Source organism: Schistocerca cancellata, chromosome 8 (assembly GCF_023864275.1).
Source record: "Schistocerca cancellata isolate TAMUIC-IGC-003103 chromosome 8, iqSchCanc2.1, whole genome shotgun sequence".
NCBI classification, from domain to species: domain Eukaryota; kingdom Metazoa; phylum Arthropoda; class Insecta; order Orthoptera; family Acrididae; genus Schistocerca; species Schistocerca cancellata.
In genome coordinates this window covers 583,528,825-583,553,574 of record NC_064633.1, presented here as the reverse complement: position 1 = coordinate 583,553,574, position 24,750 = coordinate 583,528,825, and the positions used below count along the sequence as shown (strand labels likewise).

The 24,750-nt window shown below is 44.7% G+C and overlaps 1 protein-coding gene across 2 annotated transcripts in view; it reads right to left on the bottom strand.

Annotated features, from left to right (window-relative positions):
• LOC126095121 (synaptic vesicle glycoprotein 2B) overlaps positions 1 to 24,750 on the bottom strand; it is a 582,081-nt gene that overhangs the window by 113,250 nt on the left and 444,081 nt on the right. For both annotated transcript variants that reach the window (XM_049909829.1, XM_049909828.1), the window contains exon 2: positions 12,512 to 12,590. In XM_049909829.1, coding sequence (XP_049765786.1) covers positions 12,512 to 12,545 — 34 coding nt within the window. In that variant the 5' untranslated portion in view covers positions 12,546 to 12,590. The remainder of the gene's footprint in view (positions 1 to 12,511; positions 12,591 to 24,750) is intronic.

Here is a 24,750-nt window from a genome sequence, read left to right as displayed (position 1 = left end):
GTCCGTCTCCGAGTGTTTCAAAGTCCAGGCTTTTCAGCATTCTCAGTGGTTCTCTCCCTCGGGTCAAACATATCTGTGACCATTCGTGCTGCTCTCCTTCATATACGTTCAATATCGCCTGTTAGTCGCATTTGGTGTGAGATACACACACTTGAGCAATATTATGGGACGGGTCTCACTAGTGTTCTTTAAGCGATCTGCTAGACTTATTGCATTTTCCCAGCACCCTACCAATGATCCGGAGTCTGGCACATGATTTACGTACGACAAATTTATCCACATTTAAGGCGAGCTGCTATTAATTGGACTAAGCGGAAGCTATGTTTAAGTCACCAATTTTCTGTAAAGTCAAATATTTAACTTTTCTGTTCACATTTGTGTCATCAGCTATCCAAGTCCCCTGGTTACAGAACATACTGTCTCGGCAGAAGAGAAACGAGATTGTTGCTCCCAATCTGCGTACTTACCAAAAATGGTCAGTTAGTGGTGATCACCTTCAATTTAGGAAACGAATGCTTTCTTTCCTTAAAATACTCTAAACATTCCCCAGATCACTTTCCATGAGAGTGTTTTTTCCCTTCTATCAAATTGCAAAAAGGTGCTTATAGTTAGAAACTACCTTGGTGGTAATATGGCCGTCATTGCCACCAAATTGATCGCTCTGAGGTAGGTTGGCAGAAAGTAAGTTTAAGGCTGGAAAATAGTTTCGCAATAACATGCTAAGACAGACTGTTCCGCGCAGTTCGATCAAGTCTATGTCGAGGTAGCGTTTTTTTTTCTACTTCTTCTTCTTCTTCTTCTTCTTCTTCTTCGAGTCCGCCCAGCAAATCATCCCGACTTTTTCTCGAATCACAGTGTGAGGCTTCCCGGTTTGGGGGATGGAGAACAGAAAACTGACTCAGAGAAGTTCCATTATCAAACTGTTGTCGCAGTATCGTACCAAAAACAGACGTGGTGTGAAAACGTGACAGCAGCGCAACTGCAAGAGCTATGTCGGAAAATTAACAACCAGTTTTTAAATTTAAAACACAAAAACACTAGTTCAAATGGTTCAAATGGCTCTGAGCACTATGGGACTTAACTTCTGAGGTCATCAGTCCCCTAGAACTCAGAACTACTTGAACCTAACTAACCTAAGGACAGCACACACATCCATGCCCGAGGCAGGATTCGAATCTACGACCGTAGCGGTCGCGCGGTTCCAGACTGTAGCGCCTAGAACCGCTCGGCCACACAGGCCAGCAAACACTAGTTCACCCAAGAGCATTATACTACAAAAGACTAGAGAAAGAAGCCCTACTAAGAGCGCCTGTTACAGCCATCTGAGGATGAATGGTCCAAATCAGAACCAGTTACGGTGAGTAGCTGTGCAGTAGGAAAGGAAGGAAGGTTATGTTCGAGTTTAAAGTTCCGTCGACGGCGTGGTCATTACAGACGGAGCACAAGCTCAGAATGGGTTCAGGCAAGGAAGGAAATCTGCCGTGCCCTTTCTCGGGAACCATCCCGGCATTTGCCTGGAGCGACGTAGGGACACGAATATACAGCAGAGGTGCTGCAACAGTGGTTCCCGTTTCCGTCACGTTGCTGCCAATGCCGCTGCTTCTACCTGTAGAATGGGTGGGAAAAATCCAAGGTGGCGAAATAGATCGTTAATGTTGTGCAAAAATGGCTGGAAATTCAAATTTTGATCGGATAATACTCTACTCTAACTGAAGTAAGTCAGTTGTCTTCCGTTAACAACGACAGCGCAGGTGGAATATCTCGTGGACCGAGAGGATATTCGGCGAATGGACTGGCCTGCCCGCCCCCGATCTAAATCCCATCGAGCGCGTTGGGGAGGCGTACTGAAGCACGCCCACACGCACGAAAGACCACCCAGCAGTGGAGGCGTAGGGCGGCCCACCACAGGGACAGGGACAGTTGTAGAATTTTGGAACACGTATTGTGTTCGAGTATAATGACTTTTCTGGAGACTAGAAATCTACTCTGTAGGAATCGGCATGGGTTTCGAAAAAGACGGTCATGTGAAACGCAGCTCGCGCTATTCGTCCACGAGACTCAGAGGGCCATAGACACGGGTTCACAGGTAGATGCCGTGTTTCTTGACTTCCGCAAGGCGTTCGATACAGCTCCCCACAGTCGTTTAATGAACAAAGTAAGAGCATATGGACTATTAGACCAATTGTGTGATTGGATTGAGGAGTTCCTAGATAACAGGACGCAGCATGTCATTCTCAATGGAGAGAAGTCTTCCGAAGTAAGAGTGATTTCAGGTGTGCCGCAGGGGAGTGTCGTAGGACCGTTGCTATTCACAATATACATAAATGACCTTGTGGATGACATCGGAAGTTCACTGAGGCTTTTTACAGATGATGTTGTGGTGTATCGAGAGGTTGTAACAATGGAAAATTGTACTGAAATGCAGGAGGATCTGCAGCGAATTGACGCATGGTGCAGGGAATGGCAATTGAATCTCAATGTAGACAAGTGTAATGTGCTGCGAGTACACAGAAAGATAGATCCTTTATCATTTAGCTAAAAAATAGCAGGTCAGCAACTGGAAGCAGTTAATACCATAAATTATCTGGGAGTACGCATTAGGAGTGATTTAAAATGGAATGATCATATAATGTTGATCGTCGGTAAAGCAGATGCCAGACTGAGATTCATTGGAAGAATCCTAAGGAAATGCAATCCGAAAACAAAGGAAGTAGGTTACAGTACGCTTGTTCGCCCACTGCCTGAATACTGCTCAGCAGTGTGGGATCCGTACCAGATAGGGTTGATAGAGATAGAGAAGATCCAACGGAGAGCAGCGCGCTTCGTTACAGGATCATTTAGTAATCGCGAAAGCGTTACGGAGATGATAGATAAACTCCAGTGGAAGACTCTGCAGGAGAGACGCTCAGTAGCTCGGTACGGGCTTTTGTCAAAATTTCGAGAACATACCTTCACCGAAGAGTCAAGCAGTATATTGCTCCCTCCCACGTATATCTCGCGAAGAGACCATGAGGATAAAGTCAGAGAGATTAGAGCCCACACAGAGGCATACCGACAATCCTTCTTTCCACGAACAATACGAGACTGGAATAGAACGGAGAACCGATAGAGGTACTCAAGGTACCCTCCGCCACACACCGTCAGGTGGCTTGCGGAGTATGGATGTAGATGTAGATGTAGACTCCCTGCCAACCTCGTCAGCACACGATGCATTACCGCGTCACTGACCGGACTAAGGACCGTGTCCCGCCTTTTGTGACGTCCAGGGCCGCCATCATGTATCACGGTGACTTAGTGTAATTATTGTCTTGTGTCATTTCTGTTCGTCTAATTAAGTATTTGTTCGAGTTATCTGTTGTAGTACAGTGTATGGTCGAAGTTTCATCGAACTATGTGGGACATCACGGGAAAGCTACTTTGGTCCTTCAGATTGCGCACTTGTGTAGAAGTACGGCAGAACCACTATATAGGCGCAGTAACTTGGCACTTGTCGTGGGGAACGCTTGGAGCAGGTGAACTGGCAGAAGACGGCTGGTGGCGCCTCGTTTGTAGTCAGCGCGAACCTTTGTTAACCTGAAAAGGTGTACTTCGTAATTTGTATCAATAGTCTTTCTGTTTACACCATGCAAAGTAATTTAAACGATTGTGATCTCATTGCGTCAGCTTTGCGGTTACGTATACATCTACATCTACATCTACATTTATACTCCGCAAGCCACCCAACGGTGTGTGGCGGAGGGCACTTTACGTGCCACTGTCATTACCTCCCTTTCCTGTTCCAGTCGCGTATGGTTCGCGGGAAGAACGACTGTCTGAAAGCCTCCGTGCGCGCTCGAATCTCTCTAATTTTACATTCGTGATCTCCTCGGGAGGTATAAGTAGGGGGAAGCAATATATTCGATACCTCATCCAGAAACGCACCCTCTCGAAACCTGGACAGCAAGCTACACCGCGATGCAGAGCGCCTCTCTTGCAGTGTCTGCAACTTGAGTTTGCTAAACATCTCCGTAACGCTATCACGGTTACCAAACAACCCTGTGACGAAACGCGCCACTCTTCTTTGGATCTTCTCTATCTCCTCTGTCAACCCGACCTGGTACGGATCCCACACTGATGAGCAATACTCAAGTATAGGTCGAACGAGTGTTTTGTAAGCCACCTCCTTTGTTGATGGACTACATTTTCTAAGGACTCTCCCAATCAATCTCAACCTGGTACCCGCCTTACCAACAATTAATTTTATATGATTATTCCACTTCAAGTCCGCCGCTCGTGGTCTCGCGGTAGCGTTCTCGCTTCCCGAGCACGGGGTCCCGGGTTCGATTCCCGGCGGGGTCAGGGATTTTCACCTGCCTCGAGATGACTGGGTGTTTGTGTTGTCCTCATCATTTCATCATCATCCAGGAAAGTGGCGAAATTGGACTGAGCAACGATTGGGTAATTGTACGGGCGCTGATAACCACGCAGTTGAGCGTCCCACAAACCAAACATCATCATCATCATTCCACTTCAAATCGTTCCGTATGCGTACTCCCTGATATTTTACAGAGGTAACTGCTACCAGCGTTTGTTCTGCTATCACATAATCATACAATAAAGGATCCTTCTTTCTATGTATTCGCAATACATTACATTTGTAAGGAGCATTCAGAGTTTTAATTATCGCCTAAAAAGTTACTCGACTGATATTTTGTCTGTTTGTAGGTACGTGTCTGCAGTTGTGGTACACACTGAAATTCCCGTATCACGGTACCGTGTCGCGCCGTTAGGGAAGCCCAAACAAAGTGGCACAGTCCACTGATAAAGTGTAGTCCCGTGTGGTAATTCGTTAGCTTCATTTGTAGGGGAACAACGATGAAATAATCGACAATGAGTTGTTGGAAGTGTAAGGCAACAGTGCACCATCGTGTAGCACTGTGGCCAGGCGGAGCAGGCGCTGCCAGTGCGGCCACACGAGTCTGAATGACGAGTAACCAAGTGACAGAGCGAGGACAGCAAGAGGAGGGGGGAACCTAGAGGTCAAAAACCGGCGGTACACAATCGAGATGACAGTAGAAGAAGTGAAAATAACACTTGGAGCGGTTTTCCACATCTTGGACGACATTTCAAAAAAAAAAAAAAAAAAAAATGGCTCTGAGCACTATGGGACTTAACTTCTTTGGTCATCAGTCCCCTAGAACTATTTAAACATAACTAGCCTAAGGACATCACACACATCCATGCCCGAGGCAGGATTCGAACCTGCGACCGTAGCGGTCGCGCGGTTCCAGACTGTAGCGCCTAGAACCGCTCGGCCACTCCGGCCGGCTGACGACATTTCGGACAAGACAAAGGTCGTTAGGTTCCACGAAAGTCCGTTGCCATTGAAAAAGCCCGCCGAATCGAGGGACGAGAGGAAATGTTGGAGCTGTGATAGACCAGTCCGGATGACCTATCTAGCTGCCTGATCATCACGGATGACTGCTGGGAGCTTCGCTGTTACCTACAGACAAAGGCGAAAAGCGAGCAATGGGAACTTGTAGACTCACCACAGCCGAAGAAGTCGAATGTCCAGTCATCGTCAACGTGGTGATGCTCGGTTCTTTCTAGGGTTGTCACAGTGCTGTGCCGATAGACTATATTCTCGAGGGCCAAGCGTCACAGGCGCACACTACCGGAATTTCCTGACAGTGTAATGGGAGGCTTTGAAGGCGAAGCGTCGCTGGAAGCTGTCCAAAGAGGCTTGGTCATCTCACACTGCACTGGACGCTGTCACACGTGCAGCTTCTTTGTCCTATCGAATTCTCGTTACATGGCGACCACTGAATTGTACTTCGTTCCTCGGATGCAGAAATTATTGCGTGGCAGGCATTTCCAGAATGAAGATGACGTGATGTTCGAAGTGGAACATTCGCCGAACAGCCAGAATGCAGACTTGCACAGACAAGGCCTGCGGCGAATGATTCACCGTGCAGAAATACGTGTCGCGTTGAAGGGTCAGTGTGGACTTCGGACTGACACCGTCACAGCATTTGATTTTTTTTCGAGCTGCGAGCACAAGTTCCAAACTCACGCGGTCATCAGCAAAAGATGAACCGTATCGAATAAGGACGACGAGCAGCAGCAGATTTCTATTTAGATGTGGACACAGATCGGATAAGAGCAAATGTCGCTGTAATTACAGCCCGCCTCCTGAGACACTGCCGGCCGCGGTCGTCAAGCGGTTCTAGGCGCTGCAGTCCGCTACGGTCGCAGGTTCGAATCCTGCCTCGGGCATGGATGTGTGTGATGTCTTTAGGTAAGTTAGGTTTAAGTAGTTCTAAGTTCTAGGGGAGTGATGACCTCAGATGTTAAGTCCCATAGTGCTCAGAACCATTTGAACCTTAGGCACTCTCTCAGTTGATTAGCTGTTTACTTCCTTAAATATTCAGCTTATGATTTATTTGTTGTAATGTGAAGATGAAGATTCATTTATTGAATTCTGTCGAATCCATTGCATAAATTGGAGGCAACGAATAATTTCGAGAAAAGATTTCTTCATACCTTAACTACATTCCTTGCAGCCATCAAAGAAGACTGTTAAAGAAAGAAGAATTTCAGATTCAAAAGTGGAAGAATTTTCAATTTCAAAGAAAAAATTCTCAGTTAAAAAAAAAGAAGAAGTTTAGTTTTCAAGAAAGAAGAAATTTAGTTTTCAAGAAAGAAGAAATTTAGTTTTCAAGAAAGAAGAAATTTAGTTTTCAAGAAAGAAGAAATTCAGTTTTCAAAAGCATAACTTTTCTTTAAAGGGTGAGGTTTTACTTTCTAAAAAATAAAAATGTTCCTTTTCAGTTTTGTTTCTGAGAGTAAAGGAATTTTGTTTGAAGAGTGACGAACTGGTTTGCAGAGGGAAGATCCTAAAGCTTCCAATGGCAGGAAGAGATGTCCTCAGAGGCTGCGCGGTTAAAGGTGAACCTGCTGGGTGAAAGACTGCACTGAAGGGGTGGATGAAAAATAAATGGTCGCTAAGGCCACACTTGTACGGGGCACTCGAGTCAGAGGTAGCCAGTTGGAGTCCTAGTGGTGGACGTCATTGTCGCGCCCATATTGGCCGCCAGGAGAGGACACGTGATGGCTTATAGCTCCTGCTCACCAAGACCTGCATCAGATTCCAAAAGCCACCGTGTTGTCTCACCGAGTGACGCTGTTGATGGGAATCACATCCTCAGATGGAAACGTTAATCTCGAACGGTCTGTTGCTCCCGTTGCTTTTCGAGAGAAGGAGGCTGTGTGCTGGATTCGGATTTTACCCTCTCCCTTCTATTTGTCCCCAACGACACAAACACAGCACTCCATTGTACAAGAATACGTCAGAGTCACGCGAACTGCACAGTGCACACTTGACACTTTTCGACAGGCAGCGGCAGACCGTCTCCACATCTGCCCCCAGCGACTTCCTGAGTAGGAGACTGACTTCAGCTGTTTTCAGTTAGAAATCTCACTGGAAATGGGAGCGGGATTAAGAATAAATTACACACTCACAATGCTGGGGTACACGCCGACCGTACGCCGCGTACTCGCATTAATGGAACGTGCGCTTTGGGCGCGAGGGCTGGGATAGTTTCGAACGAGGGACGGGGCTCACCACGGCGTCCGTGTTGTGGAGCTGCGACCCGGCAACCACGCGCGGTCCCCTTCCTTATGTAATAATAATAATAATAATAATAATAATAATAATAATAATAAGATCCCAGTGCCACAACAGATAAATGCAGACTTTGCAAACAACAAATAGAAACAGTAGATCACATCACAAGTGGATGTACAATACTAGCAAATACAGAATACCCCAGAAGACATGACAATGTAGCAAAAATAATACATCAACAACTTGCCATAAAACATAAACTAATAAAACAACACGTTCCCACATACAAGTATGCACCACAAAATGTACTGGAGAATGATGAATACAAATTATACTGGAACAGAACCATTATAACAGATAAAACACCACCACATAACAAACCTGACATCATACTCACCAATAAAAAGAAGAAATTAACACAACTAATCGAAATATCCATACCCAATACAACAAATATACAGAAGAAAACAGGAGAAAAAATTGAAAAATTCGTCCAACTGGCTGAGGAAGTCAAGGACATGTGGCATCAGGATAAAGTTGACATTATACCGATTATACTATCAACTACAAGAGTCATACCACACAATATCCACCAGTACATCAATGCAATGCAGCTACATCCAAACGTATATATACAACTACAGAAATCCGTAATTATTGATACAAGTTCAATAACCCGAAAGTTCCTAAATACAATGTAACATACACCATACAGTTAAAAGGAAGTCACGCTTGATCAAGGTCCGCGTCACGTTCCATTTTTAACCAGACCTAAGGTCTGAGAAAGGAAAGAAGATAATAATAATAAAAAGAACCTTCGCATTTAATCGTTGACAGAATTTCCTTTTACGTCAGTGCACTTCACCCACTTTTTCCCCAGTAACTTTATGACACCCATGAAGTGCAATTCTTGAAGGGCTGCACAACCACCTACGGCTAAAATTACCTGCTCACCGGATTCGAAAGCCTTGCCAGCCGCGCACTTGCTCGCAATTGTGAATACGTGGTATTGGCTCTGAGGACTATGAGACTCAACTTCTGAGGTCATTAGTCCCCTAGAACTTAGAACTAATTAAACCTAACTAACCTAAGGACATGACACACACCCATGCCCGAGGCAGGATTCGAACCTGCGACCGTAGCGGTCTCGCGAACACGTGTATTCAGGGGGGGGGGGGGGGGGGGGGCAAATCTCGTAAGTATCTTACAAATTCACACTTCAGACCCATAAGTTGTCCTACAGACGAAACACCTTTGTCGGCATTTGCACGCTCTTGAAGAAGAACGCTGTATAATTTGTAATCCGTGTATGTCCTCGCGAATTCTCTCAGCCAGAAGAACCGGAACCCTTGCACATTACTCGCCAGGTTTTATTTTACCCTTTGAAATAGAATCTCTCGCTTCTGGCTGCGAATTGGCCCGAAAGTGGTTTCCATTATCGCCTGTTGCAATAACGATGCGAAATGTTAACCTTGTACTACTTGTTCAGTGCATGCAAGAAACAGAATTGCGGTAGTGCAAGTCAATGTCCAATTTCAGCAACATACATCGGTAATTTTAAATAAGTACCTCCTACCTTGAAAAAGAGGTTCATATATTTATTTCATAATCGAGTTGGTTCATGCAAACATTGCATAATTCCCATATTATGCCTTGTATTCAAAATGAGTATTTTATCTTAAAATAAGGCTATTCGGAATGAATATTTTTGTGTTAAGGGGATATTGTATGTCCTATGCCACCAATGTTAAATTATCGGATTTTCTGACCCATTATCTTGGAAACTTTTTAAGACACCAACTTACAATTTTCCATAATTTTTGAATGCGCTGAACTAGAATTATTACTAAAATTGTATTGTAGGGCATGTTATCTTTTTTTCCAAACACTCAATTTTCTGACAGAATTTTGTAAATAAATGAACATAAAAACAAAACAACTCAAGATATTTTAATTATTCTAGTTCCATGTGTGTTGAATCTCACACTTGGCATGCTGTGAAAGTTTCATATCTCTACCATCAGTACATTTTAGAAAACGGGACATTTATTGCAAAAAATGTCGATCAGACATATTGAGGTTTAAAACTTTTTTATTATAAATTCCTGTACAGACATGTCTGCGTCTTTTATGCACTAGAATTGCCCTGACCCACAGTCTGTGCCTTCCTCAGTGTCGCAACAGCCCAGTGCCTGCCGCCTCCTTCTCTTTCTTGCTTCTTTTGTCATTTGCTGAGCAGCTAACTCTGCTTCACATAGACGAAGCTGATCCAGTTCCCTCAGTCCTTTAGCTGTGTTCTGTCCAAATCTTACCCTAATTTCTCAAGAACCTTAAGTCTTTCATCGTTCCCACCATTAAATGTTATTACAGCATTATTCTGACACCACTAACTTTAGAGTCATCAGGCCAACAAATACATTTTTAAGCACACGGCACCACACAACATTATTGAAGGACTCTTTCACATTCTGGGTCTTTCAATGTAAACACTTCTTTAGTAGCTTAGGATTTGTCAAATCTCTGTAAATAGGTTTGATTGCCTCCATTACTGCCAAAGGAAGAGAATGTTTATGTGTAATTTCATGCAGGGAGCCAGAAAATTCGCCGCGCGGTCTAAGGCGTATTGTCACGGTCCGCGCGGCTGCCCCCCCCCCCCCCACCCCACCCCCCGTCGGAGGTTCGAGTCCTCCCTCAGGCATGGGTGTGTATGTCGTCCTTAGCGTAAGTTAGTTTAACTTAGATTAAGTAGTGTGTAAGCTTAGGGACCGATGACCTCAGGAGTTTGGTCCCATAAGACCTTCCCATAAATTTCAAAAATTTTTCCAGAAAATTCAGCTTTCCTATATTTACACCAAGTGTTTGGTGGAGGTGGACACGAAGCATGACATGGCTTTTCATCACTTGATCTTCGATGAAAGAAAGTGCTCCGCACAGCTCTTTTCATCTTCTCTAAATTGACACAGTTGTCTCTAATGGCCTTCCAACAATATTCCTGTAATTCATCAATTAGTTTGTCCGTTAGTCTTCCAGCACATTTCATTGTCTTGCCATCAGACAGTTTTATGTTACCCAGCTTGGTTTTTAGGTTACACAGACGTGTTCCCATTCTTTTCTTGACATGTCCAACACACTCGATTTTTTGTATAGGAACATCATATGGCTTACTGTTTTGTACTGCAATGAAAGCCTTTCTGTCTCCATTGCCTAAGTAATTCACATATTGACATCTCTCTCCTTCTGCGAACGCTGGAAAATGTCAACTGCTCCTTTAACCTCCATTACTCCACTTGTGCCATCATAATTTTTTATACGCTGCTGCTTATGAAGTAATCTGTTCTTCTGGTTCACTGTACAGCCTTGGCAATACTTACTGAGACCTTCAAAATCCAAAGCTTTTCCAGTGTCAGTACTTATTGCAGCTGTAGAACCATTTTTAGAAATAAACCCACGCTTTTGCCAGGATCCATCCACAGCAATGCTGATGTCTGTGTCACCCTCATTTTGTTCAGCAGCTTCTGATGTAGCAGCAACCATTGAATCTTCAGCCACAGCATTTACAGAGTCCCCAATTGCTGTTACATATTTCGTATGCCTAGAAGGTGATTTTGGCAGATTCAACACAGTGCAGAGAACATTACCAGTCCTTGCACCATTACCAATGCATCTAAGGCCATAGAACAGTCTCACGTTAGTTTCACACAATTCATTACCTGAAGACTTTGATGAAGTATGAACTGCTTTTTCGTTTTTGCGCTTCTGACATTTAATAATTAATTTAGACACAACACCTGTTCTAGCTCCAGTATCCTCATAAAGTTTAATTTCACCACCACAATGACAGCAAGAGACAGTTTCAGAAAGAACTTGTGCAAGGATTTGCAGATCAAGAATGACGTTGTCCGTAACGTCATTACTTTTACCACTGTCACCTGTTTCTCAAGTTACTTTCCTTTTCCATGCACTAGGAGGAGTGGTCACTTCAGGAACATTATCGTGGTTTCCTTCACTGCTACCTTAGGTGTTTTCAAGTACTTCAGAAGAAAATGCAGGTCTCACATATCTGTTACCCGCAGATTTGCGTTTCTTGAAGTTACTTTTACGCTTAGTCATTTTATTTACGTATAAAAAGCAATAGATGTTAGATTATAATGACACTACTTTCAACGAAAACTAGTATCAGAAACAAAGGACTGATTGGTTTATTCGTAATGCCAACTTCTGAGACGTAGCAGTAGACACAAAACAAAGCAATTCATAGCCTTCTAGACTGTATGGTTACAAATACGACTGCTCAGTTGTGGCAGTATCTGCGTAGCCGCGAAATTTGACAGTCACGTGTCTACATTCAAAATATTATTTGAAGTTTTCATAGTTGTCTGATTTTAATGCATTATATACCAAAATGTTCAGAAAAGTCTAAAGTACTTTATGGAGTAGAAAACAGAAAATGTCAAATTTCAACGAATTTCACGTACCATGTCCCATTGAGGAAAATCATGTAGTGATGCATTGCAATAATCGCAGGGATGGCTAGCATAACATTTATATGTATTTCGTGTGTGATAGGAATATTTATCCTTCATTAATCACGTTTGTATTTGACTTTACAATCAAACTGGTTTATATAAACATGGCTTAATTTCCATATTTCGCCGAGTATTTTAAATAAGTCTTTTTGCGTTAAGGAAAAGCTTAAAGAAGGAACAATCGGCACCTGGCAAAACTGTCTTTGGTACCGATACGTTTATTCTGATGTTATCGATACAGCTTTGGATGTTGGTGTCGACACCAAAGGTCGTAACTAATTGAGTACTGTGACTGCTGCGAGTGCAGTAAGTCCCTTGATGCTGGGCCCTACTCTCTTGTCCTCTAGCTGTTCAGCTGCCCGCCTGCCCCTATACTTACTGGAGTGGTCCTTTGGCGGGTCAGTCTCTACCATTCTAGGCCGGGCTGGCGGTCAGTGCTCGGCGCGCTCCCTTTCAGCCTGCAACAGAGAAGAAGACAACAAACAGGTCAGCCCCGTATCACTAACATGGCTTTGTAGCAGCAGTTTGGAACATATACTTATCCCAACACTATGAATTACGTTTAAGAATACCATCTAGTGACACATTAGCAAGCGTGGTTTCAGAAAATATCGTTCGTGTGAAACGCAACTGGCTCTGTATTCACACGAAGTAGTGAGTGCTATCGACTAGGGATGTCAAATTTATTATGTATTTCTCGATTTCCACAACGCTTTTGACACAGTTTCTCAAAAAGAGCTTCTAAGCAAATTGTGTGCCTAGAGTATCGTTTTACTTGTGCGACTAGATTCTGTAGTTCCTGTCAGAAGGGTCACAGCACGGGAAGTAGTCTAGTGAAACCGAAATGATATCCAGGGTTCCGTAAGGAAGCGTGATAGGTCTTCTGCTGCTCCTGACATACCGATCGATACATGGTGTGCCAGGAGCAGTGGCCAGTATTCAGCCATACGACAGGAAGGATCATGTGAAGCAGAAACTCTAGTAAATGTGGGCTCTAACGTGCATACATTAAAAGTTATGAGCACTTCTTCATCTTCGATACAGTGAAACAAACCTCTCCCTTTGCAAGCTCTTTGATTTCCATTTTATAAAGGTTGTGGTATGGATCAAAATAAGTAAAAAATGTCTAGTAAATATGGACTCTAAAGTATACGCCTCAAGATCTATGAGCAGTTGTCCACTGTGAAACACATCTTTTCTACCGCACAAGTGATTATAGCTCTAAGATATGCATTTCAGACCCCATGTTTACTAGACGTTCTTGCTTTGAATGGTCGTTCCTCTCATATCCCTGACTGTGGTAATTCCTCCTGGAACACTCTATATAAACGATTTAGGAGACAATTTGAGGAGACGGCTTACATTGTTTGCACGTCATACTGCCGTTTCGACTAGTAAAGTAATCAGAAGATCAAAACCACTTGCAAAGTGATGTAAACAAGACATCTCGGTGGTGTGAAAAGTGGAAACGGACCCTTAATAATAAAAAGTGTGAGGTCCTCCACATGAGAACAATGAAAAACATCCCTTAAAATTCGGCTACACTATAAATTGCAAGAATTTAGTGGTTGTAGATTGAATTTTAAGCCTAGGGATTATAATTACGAACAACTTAAACTGAAACTATTAGAGACAAAATATTGAAGGGAAGCTGAGCCAAAGACTGCGTTTCATAGGCACAGATCTTAGAAGATGTACTGAAGAGACTGCCTACACTACGCTTGTCCCTTCTGTTCCGGAGTACTGCTGCGCATTGTGGGATGCATAACAGATGGATTGACATAGGACATAGACAAAATTTAAAAAAAATTGGATCCCATTTTGATTATCGTGAAATAAGAAAGATAGTGTCACTAATATGATGAGCGAGTTGGAGTGTCCATTAAGACAAGGCGATTTTGATTTGGCGAGAACTTTTCACGAAATTTCAGTCGCCAACTTTCTCCTTGGGACCTACACCTACATTGAAAGAAATGATCGTTTTTCCCAAGTGCTGTTCGAGGGTAGAACGTTCGAAAGATAATATGAAAGTTGTTTTCTACACCGTCTGCCAAGCACCTAAGTGTGAAGTGCAGAAGAACTCATGTAGTGTAGCCCCGGTACTCTGCTGCCTCGGGCTGGTGCATATTGGCGAGACTGACTAGAACCTGCTCACTTCAGCGAAGAATTGCGTGAAATAATAATGTTGGGGATACTTCCACACACTGTATGACGAAGACAAGCATTTTAGACATGAATAGTGATATGGTTGTGGGCTCCGTCCCACCCCGCCTCCTCATGCGCGCGCGCACACACACACACACACACACATACACACACACACACACACACACACACACACACATATATATATATATATATATATATATATATATATATATATATATATATATATATATATATATGTGTGTGTGTGTGTGTTTTAAGATGCCATAGATGGCTAAGATTTTAAGGATGATGTTTCTCTCTCTCTCTCTCTCTCTCTCTCTCTCTCTATCTCTCTCTCTCTCTCTCTCTCTCTCTCTAAGCGTTTATCCTGTCATACATAGCCCACAGTTCTTCTTGATTTGACAAATTCGTTCTTATTTTACCTTTGTAGCAGGACGCTCCTGATAAGGAAGGTATGTCGTGTGCGCATCTGTCAGTGAATTCTGTAAGCTCTATCTGTGTTGTAATTAACTGTTTGTATAGTAGTATGTATTCAGAGATGGAGATTTGCCTAAACACCAGAAAGACACGTTCTTCATTTGGCCCCAGACCTGAGAAACTTGACGAGTTCTTGGAACACCTCAACGGCATTAACAGTAACATACAGTTTACCATGGAGGTAGATAAAGACAATGCATTGCCCTTCGTCGACGTTCTCGTCCGTCGCAAACGAAATGAAGGTCTTGGCCACAGCGTCTATAGAAAACCCACCAACACCGATCTGTACTTGCACGCCATCAGCCATCATCACTAGGCACAGAAGCGCACTGTCTTACAAATGTTGGTGCATCGTGCTTGAATGATATCAAGACGCTGATAACCTGCCCCATGAGCTGAGCCACCTACGCAAGTCTTCAGGCACAACGGCTATAACGTCCATCAATATAAATGAAGTGATTTCGTGCAATATTCACAACAAGACCACCGATGGCGAGCAGAAAAAGCAACTTGCTTTCTTGCGGTTCTGTAGGCAAGTAGAAACCAGGTAGAGCTCAGTGCAGGTAAACTGCAGCAGTGGTAGGCGTCAAAAGAAAAGGGTTATGTACAACTGTGTTACCGGAATGTATAGTTTAAAGGCCATCAGGAGCCGGTGCCTTAACACCCCTGTGTTGCAGATAATATATTGTATTACTATAGACTCCTAGCCGATTTATGATGGCAGTCAAAGGTCAGCTAATTTAAAAAAAAGGTGAAGTAGATACGTAATCCAAACAACAACAAAATCTAATGTCAACATATTCCTAAACTACATAATATTTGTTTGTGGGTATTTCAAAAACAATAAAAGAAAAAATCCTACTGAAGATGTCACAACTGTGGTGAAACGTTTTTGGGGAATACTGCAAAATAAAAGTTGTGTTCTTGCAAGAAGGCGGACCCTGTTTAATTCATTACAATAACAATAACATTAAATACGAAAAATGTTTCGAGGTGATGAAGTTTTTATACCAATGCTTGGTTCATAGACTTCCAATAAGCTGCAGTTCAGGGAAGAAATCAATTTGAAAAACACTTGTCCGAAAACTAGATAAGTGCACGAATAATACACCTGATTTAAAAACTCACAATTCCCACAGCTTTGGCAACACCACAGTGGGGACGATACAAAATGGAAGTGCGCGCCCACCATAGCATAGTCTGCAGACCTGAGTAATTACAGTACTCTGTTTAGTGCTAAGTGAGATACTGATAATGGCCATTATTTGATAGGGATTCTATCGGGGCCTGGAGCTTCGTTCAATATTAACGATTTCAGCTGTTCCAAAACGCCAATAACTCTAATATCTATTTCACTTGTCTTTTCAGTGGTACGAGAATTAAGTTGGGACAGTAGTCCTGAGCTTTTATTTGTAAGGGAACATTTGAAAAGCAGAGTTAAGCATTTCTACTTTTGCTTTGCTTCTCTCTACTTCAGTTCCAGTTTCGTCCATGAGTGACAGGAGATTAACTTTGGTGCCATTACCAGCCTTTACATATGATCAGAATTTCTTTGGGTTTTGTGAAGTACTATTTGACAATATTCTGCGATGGTAGTCATTAAGGGACTCACACATTTTTCTCTCTTGACTGCCAAAAGTGTCTCATTCAGCATCTGTGTGTTATAGCCCTATGCTCTGAGTCATTTCCGTCTACGTTCGGCAAGGGTCACCATTTGTGTTGTATTTGGCCAGTTCGAGGCCCTTCCTCCTTGAGTATTGCCACAGTCAAGTGTCCTGTGGTTTGCCGGTCCCACCTGTGGACTCCCGGAACGCGTCGTGTTCGTCGTCGGCAGCTCAGCGAGTGAACGCAATGAGCGGCTCTTTGCCTGGCTGAAAGGTTTCTTGCAAGCGGTTAGTTCGCAAACTCATCCACGTGGGCTGGTCGTCAGGCAAGCAGCTCAAAAGTGGTCTGTATTAAACACAGCTCGTCATTTTCGAGACTCTTTCGTATTACTTCATTTTACGAAAGTTAACTGAAAGACTTGAAATTTGATATACGTCGAAATATAAAAGGATTTCATCTGGCGGCGAAAACACGCTTTTTGTGTCCGTGTTTGCGTCAACAACAAATATGTTTTGTAAAGTTCCCGCCCTGAACAGAGCGTAAGTTATTCTTTCTTCACCCGTGCAAAAGCCGTCATGAGTAACATGGCCTCGTAACCAACTAATAGACACATTTTTCGAAAACAATTTTAAAATTCCAGTAAACAAACGATAAACATACTTAATATAGCAGTGCTGACAGCATAAATTATCAAATAAATATTAGGGGTAAAGCAGACTATATTAACGAAGCACAAAATAACGCAGCAACTAATAGTTTCATTTTAGGCGTAAAAGTGTTTTCGTTCCGTGTATAGCGCAGTACTTGAGAGAAGTCCTCATTACTTGCAGACGACAAACTATACTGAAATAGAAGCTGTACTCGCAGATGACAGACAGCGACATGAAAAACAGCGTGAGCTGTTGAGATATGTGAGGTGAGACAGAACTTCACCGACAAACTTTCAGAGATGGTAATACAGATGAAAAGAAGAAAAAAAAAAATGTCCAGCGGACATGGACTCCGAAGTACGTGCCTCAAGAGCTATGAGCACTTGTTCATCTTCACTGTTGTGGGGCACATCTTTTCTACCGCACAAGGGCTCATAGTTCCTAACGTATGCAATTTAGAGCCCTTGTTTACCCGACCTTTTTTTCTTGTTTGCGCCTTGCCAACATCTCTGAGAGTTTGTCGTTGGAGTTCTGGTTCACCCTGTATATTTTTGTTAAACCGTTTTGGAACAATGAGGACAATTTCAAAGTAATTTGTATTCGCACGTAGCGTTTCTTAGACAGAAAAACATAAGGGATCCACTGATGATGCTGAACATCACCGAGAAATGTGTGGCTGGAAAAAGAAAAGAACGTGTAGACGTTGTATGAGAAGAGTTTTTCATCACGGAGAAACTATCAGAATCCCGAGAGTGTTCGTTGCAACATCACGCGAAATGGTCGCGACGACAAAAACTGGAGAAGGCCCGTAGGAAGTCTTACCAAAAGTCGCTTCTCCCACGCACCATTAGCATATGAAGGAGGCAAATGATACAGAGATAATGCCACCAGGAGTACTCTCCTCCAATCGTCACGAAGTAAGGAAGGCAGGAAGGATTAAACGTTCATTAGAGACGCAGCGCAAGCCTCGACTGCGGAACGGAAATCGGCCGCGGCCTTTTTAAACCAGCAACCCAGGCATTTGCCTCAAACAGTTTAGGGAAAACCATAAAACTGCGTGGTTGCACGGGGGATCGGATCCCGGTCCTTTTCCACTGTGTTGGTCAATGCAGCACACCTGTCTGTCTGCCGGACGACTCAGAAACCGGGGAGTGCAGAGAGGATAATATGTTCCTTAACAAAAGATGTCCTCTGTGTGTGAGCTGCGCTTCCTCGAAGTTTGTGTATGAGGCCGTGCAACGCCTCCTATACGAGGAGTTCTGCTACCGCAGTAATTAAATTTTCCAGCTAGCGACTCTGTACACAGATGGGGTTCTATGGGGAAGCCGCCAATTCTCAAAAATAAGCAGAGGTCAATATTTGCGAATCGTACAGTAGCAGCAACTGCGTCAAAGTGACGTAAGACTCTCAGGCCTCTTCATTATGCAATGATGACTTTTGGGTTTCTAACAGCTCGCGAATAACAGCCAATGTATGAAAGACGCTGACTTGTCCTTCCGGGGAACCGGCGGCGGGGCTTTCCACAGTCCTCAACTTGGGGAACTGGCGGTCATGACGAAAGCATAAAAAAATTAAAGCCCCCTTATGTCGACTTATCGCCTCCATGACTCTTATCCTACTGTTTTTTTCTGCTTTGGGAATTTCGTGGCGGCCACTAGCCAGGTGGCAGCCAGATCACGTGGTAATACCTACTGGGAGGCGTGTTTACAACAGAGTACAGTTTAATAACAACTAAAACTGCAACGGAAATTTTGTCGAAATGGTACACCGCCAGCTGCTGTGGAAACCTTTATTATTGGTGGCAGTTTCGGTTGGTACAAAGCTTCAGGCAACAAAAATGCTTCAGTTACAGTATCTGTGCAGATACATACACGAGGTTCCATTCCACTCTACATATCATCAAAAACACGAACTAAGCATCAGAACTCAATACATAACTTTTAAACGTTGTTCGCAAGATTCAATGTGTCAACATCGTTTTTAACTGGCAGCGTTCTCGCTTCCCACGCCCGGGTTCCCGGGTTCGATTCCCGGCGGGGTCAGGGATTTTCTCTGCCTCGTGATGGCTGGGTGTTGTGTGCTGTCCTTAGGTTAGTTAGGTTTAAGTAGTTCTAAGTTCTAGGGGTCTGATGACCATAGATGTTAAGTCCCATAGTGCTCAGAGCCATTTGAACTTTGAACTGGCAGCACTAACAAATTATCGATGCCAGCTGACGATTTTTCATAAAAGTCTACAGAGTGTGACGACACCAGCTGCTGAAAATATTACAACGAAAGTTGTGAACAGTGCCAACAAGGAAAATAGCTGCACATCAAAATTGGGGAAGAAACAGTGGTAACTGTAATGTTTCCTTCCGAGCTAGGTCCACAGCTATCAAATGTTGGTGGAGTGAAGACAAGTTTCCGCTGAGTGAACAACGAAGAGTAAAAGAAGCGAAGGAATTATTCTGTTTACGAAGCAAGATCACACAGTGTGGCAGAAGTAAGGAAGATATAAAATGTAGAGTACAGCACACCAAGAAAATTTTCATCAGCAACAGAAGTCTCTTCACATCGAAAGCATTCTTTTGGATGCACGACTTGTAAGTACGACCACGGGCAAAGGAATTGCTGTGCCGAAGAAATAACGCCCCTGTCGCAGATGCAAACAAAGTAGCTTGGGCTGTCGCTTGACTGGGTTGCCGTCAGGGTTTGCACAAACCGTAGACGCGACAGTCGAACGAAGCACCGACGGAACGAGCGATATCAGCGCAGCTGACCGCACCCAGATCGTTGGGTCCCGCTAGACGTTGGTGTACGCCGATGACAGATAATGTGTAACTTAACCGAACAAGATGTTAGTCACCCCTTGAAAGAGGGCCCACTGACCGCTCTGGACCACTGTAGACGGTGTAGAACTGGCACCAGGTGGTCACGTGACCCACCTCTCCAGAATAGCAGTCAAACTCAGTGCTCGTGCCAGCCGGCTGTATCGAATCAGAGCAGTGAGATCGGTGGACGTGGGACAGAAAGCAGCTGCCGTGTTTAGACCTGCCCATGACAACACTGCGAACGAAATTGCCCGATTTGTTGGTCTATCATCGTGCACTGTCCAGTTTGTCTACAAGGAACGGTGTAACACTCGCCACCGTGTAACACGCCATAAGAACAGTGCTCGTAAGAAGACTAACGGACGAGTGTCACGTCTCGCCAGTGGCGCTCGGTTTCGAACCCAACACGAGGTGCTGCTATCAGCGGATTCGTGTCCAACTCAGCTAGTTACCGAGCGAAAACTGCAGATGCGTATTTTCATTTCGAGTAGAGTACCTCACAAAAGTATGTTTTTCACAGCGAAATAGAAAGGTGTACTTGTTATATGGGAGCACCGACACAGACACTGGGTAATACACTACTGGCCATTAAAATTGCTACACCACGAAGATGTCTGCTACAGACGCGAAATTTAACCGACAGGAAGAAGATGCTGTGATATGCAAATGATTAGCTCTTCAGAGCATTCACACAAGGTTGGCGCCGGTGGCGACACCTACAACGTGCTGACATGAGGAAACTTTCCAACCGATTTCTCATACACAAACAGCAGTTGACCGGCGTTGCCTCGTGAAACGTTGTTGTGATGCCTCGTGTAAGGAGGAGAAATGCGTACCATCACGTTTCCGACTTTGATAAAGGTCGGATTGTAGCCTATCACGATTGCGGTTTAACGTATCGCGACACTGCTGCTCGCTTGGTCGAGATCCAATGACTGTTAGCAGAATATGGAATTGGTGGGTTCAGGAAGGTAATACGGAACGCCGTGCTGGATCCCAACGGCCTCGTATCACTAGCAGTCGAGATGACAGGCATCTTATCCGCATGGCTGTAACGGATCGTGCAGCCACGTCTCGATCCCTGAGTCAACAGATGGGGACGTTTGCAAGACAACAACCGTCTGCACGAACAGTTCGACGTCGTTTGCAGCAGCATGGACCATGGCTGCGGTTACCCTTGACGCTGCATCACAGACAGGAGCGCCTGCGATGGCGTACTCAACGACGAACCTGGGTGCACGAAGAGCAAAACATTTTTTCGGATGAATCCTGGTTCTGTTTACAGCATCACGATGGTCGCATCCGTGTTTGGTGACATAGATGTGAACGCACATTGGAGCGTGTATTCGTCATCGCCATACTGGCGTATCACCAGGAGTGATGGTATGGGGTGCCATTGGTCACACGTCTCGGTCGCCTCTTGTTCTCATTGACGGCACTTTGAACAGTGGACGTTACATTTCAGATGTGTTACGATGCAGGTCCTGTACGGGCCTTTCTAGATACAGAAAATGTTCAACTGCTGCCCTGGCCAGCACATTCTCCAGATCTCTCACCAACTGAAAACGTCTGGTCAATGGTGGCTGAGCAACTGGCTCGCCACAATACGCCAGTCACTACTCTTGATGAACTGTGGTATAATGTTCCAGCTGCATGGGCAGCTGTATTTGTACACGCCATCCAAGCTCTGTCTGACTCAATGCCTAGGCGTATGAGGGCCGTTATTACGGCCAGATGTGGTTGTTCTGGGTACTGATTTCTCAGGATCTATGCAACCAAACTGCGTGAAAAAGTAATCACATGTCAGTTCTATTATAATACATTTGTCCAATGAATACCCGTTTATCATCTGCATTTCTTCTTGGTGTAGCAATTTTAATGGCCAGTAGTGTAGGTGGCTGGAGACGCGAGGACTGGTTTGAGGACACGCTATTTTGCCTTCTTTCAAATGATGCGGGCGTCAAATGTTCAGAAGTTCCAGCGAGTCCTTTAACCCGCAGTGCGTGGAGGGTTTAGTTGAACCTGGAGGTGCTGCACTGACATTTTGGGTAATGTTTTTCGTACCATGACTTGAGTCTACTCATTCAGGTTACCGCGAACATGAGCCAAGATGTTTATACCAACTCTCTCTGTGATCGAACGTTGCCCTTTCTTGTGCATATCGATGATGAGGACGCTGTCGACAGAATGGGAACAGCCGTGCTCACAGGGAAGGACTGCATCCAGGCTCACCGGCTAAATCACCTAATCCTTATCCCACAGTAAATATCTGCGACAGTGCATCCCTGCAATTTGGTGGCTGTACAGGATCTAATCAGCAAGAATTGACTTTAGCTGGATATGGCATAGCTTCCTTGAAGAAGGTTATGGACTCTCTTCTTGGTCAAACTGAGGCCATCCTGGAGGTTAGCTGCAGTGTTACACGGTAGCGTCTCTGGGTTTGCTTAGCAGGGTGGGAATAGTATTACCACGTTTCTGCGCATTTTCGAAACTACTTTAGGGTATTCCTTCGCGTAAAACAAAAACAACGCATACAGCGAGAATAAATCACGCTTGTTACATGGTACCGCCCGCAAGCGTCTTCTCCGTCTGTCTGTCTGTCTGAGGTTCGAGACTAGTGTGGCAACGGTAAACAGAGCTCATCTTGTCATTGGCTACTGCTGTGGCAACTCTCCTACAAACATACAAATCACATTGCTACTCTGATCCATGTTATAGTTTCGCAATTACTCACCGAACTACGTTGCACATACACGCATCTCTAAATCTATTGCTTTCGAGTGTAAGAGCGACGTGTTTGGTCTAACAACAGTTCTCGAAGACTCAGCTATACCGCCTCATCTGCTTATGGCGCCAAAAATATTGTACCCTACTGGCTGTAGGGACTGGGGCAAAGGTGACAGGAATGCTAAGAAGTCATATACTCCAGGAGAAGTACTCACAGTCACATTCTGGCACATATGTTTCGGGAACGCGTTGTTACGCACTGTAATGCGCAGCTGGTTTTCCGAGCGCCGATGAAAGAAACTTCAGACGCAGTGCCTGTCTGTTGTTGTGGTCTTCAGTCCTAAAACTGGTTTGACGCATCTCTCTACGCTGGTCCGACGCCTTGGAGACGTGCGCACGCGTGTACGTGGCAGTGCGGCTGCTGGCTGCAGCTGCCGACATCGCGTCACCGAGCTATTGGCAACGTGTGCACGTTCAGCTGAGACTCGTGCTTGTAGTCTAGTGGCTTGTGAGGTTATTCTCAAGGCGTTATACAAGCCCTGCATCACAACTGCGCCTTGTCTTATGAATGAATGTAAGTTTCACTTAATTTTAAGCTATACTGATAGCTAATTATATAGAACGTACAGTACATCCAAACGAGATTGGGAGTGCGTCACAAACTGCCTGTACTGATTTCACGGAAATCGTGTTTATAACATGCCTATTGAACCGAGCTGATGTGCTGATGGGAGGGTTCAAATGGTTCAAACGGCTCTGAGCACTATGGGACTTAACATCTGTGGTCATTAGTCCCCTAGAACTTAGAACTACTTCAACCTAACTAACCTAAGGACATCACACACATCCATGCCCGAGGCAGGATTCGAACCTGCGACCATAGCAGTCGCGCGGTTCCGGACTGCGCGCCTAGAACCGCTAGACCACCGCGGCCGGCGCTGATGGGAGGGCTAAAACCCATACAAACACAAGAATTACTAGAAAAATCACAGGTAAAACTGAAGCATAATGTTGTGTTCTGTTTTATCAGAGGACAACAAAACTCTGATCAGATTCTGTGTTGTCAAAGTATTACTGCAGTTATCGATGTGTTAACTCATTAATAGTAATTAAAACATCGCAGAGTGTAAAGACAGTTATGATAAACGAGGTATGTTCACCTCATGATACGATTGAAGTACGTCAATTACTTCAAAAGGATTTTCTAAATTAGTGTCAAAATTGAGATGAGCAACACTCGCATTCCGGGGTTTGCAGGGTCGGTTGATGACAGCCATCGCCCACAAAACCCACTGCCTCACTCTCAATAACATGAGGTTCTGACTTCCAGCAAAGCTGGGGATAATTTGTGAAAGAGAAACCAAATGCGAAAACGTAACCGAGCCGATAAAGTAATACGGAAAGGGATGGACCATGTCGAGCCGAAACTGTGTGTTCTGTTACATCGGAACCAGCTTTTGTTACGCAGAATTTAAAAGCGGTTTCCGCCTGAAGCAATCGATTTGGAGTGGACTGAGTGGTCGTAATCGATCTCGGACTCAAGAAAAGGAAGCTGAGTTCAACAGATTTATATCGCACTGCGCAAGGCTGTTCATACCCGCCCAACTACTGCAGCCTGCATCCATTTGGATCTGCCCCTGTCCCCCTTTACAGTCCTGAACCCCGCCGGCGCGCGCGCGCACACACACACACACACACACACACACACACACACACACACACACTTGCCTCCACTATCGACACAACCAGCTCTCGAGGCCTCAGGATGTACGCTGTGCCTGCCTCGCCAGTTCGCCAGTTCCGGTCGTGTCGGTTAGCGAGCACTGTGCTCTCTCTTGGCCCCCATCGCGGACACACTAATTGCCCAGGCGGAGGGAGGAAGCCGCCAGGGGCTGACCTCCTCAGAGCCCGCGGCGGATGAGTAAGCAGCTCCGCGCTGCCGGTAACTGAGCCACTGGGACGGGCCGGCGGTCAGCTGGTGCTGCACACTACAGCACTGCAGACAGTGCAAGCTGTCGCGTCCGTCGGCACGTGAGATTACCACTTCCAATCACACTCCGAGGCAAAAAGCACTTTAGTGAGTACTAGGAGGGCTTGTGGCAAAAACTGGGGCCTAAGCCCCAGGGGTATGCACTGGAAATACACCACAGTGGTTAGACCTAGGATTTCCTATGAGGCCG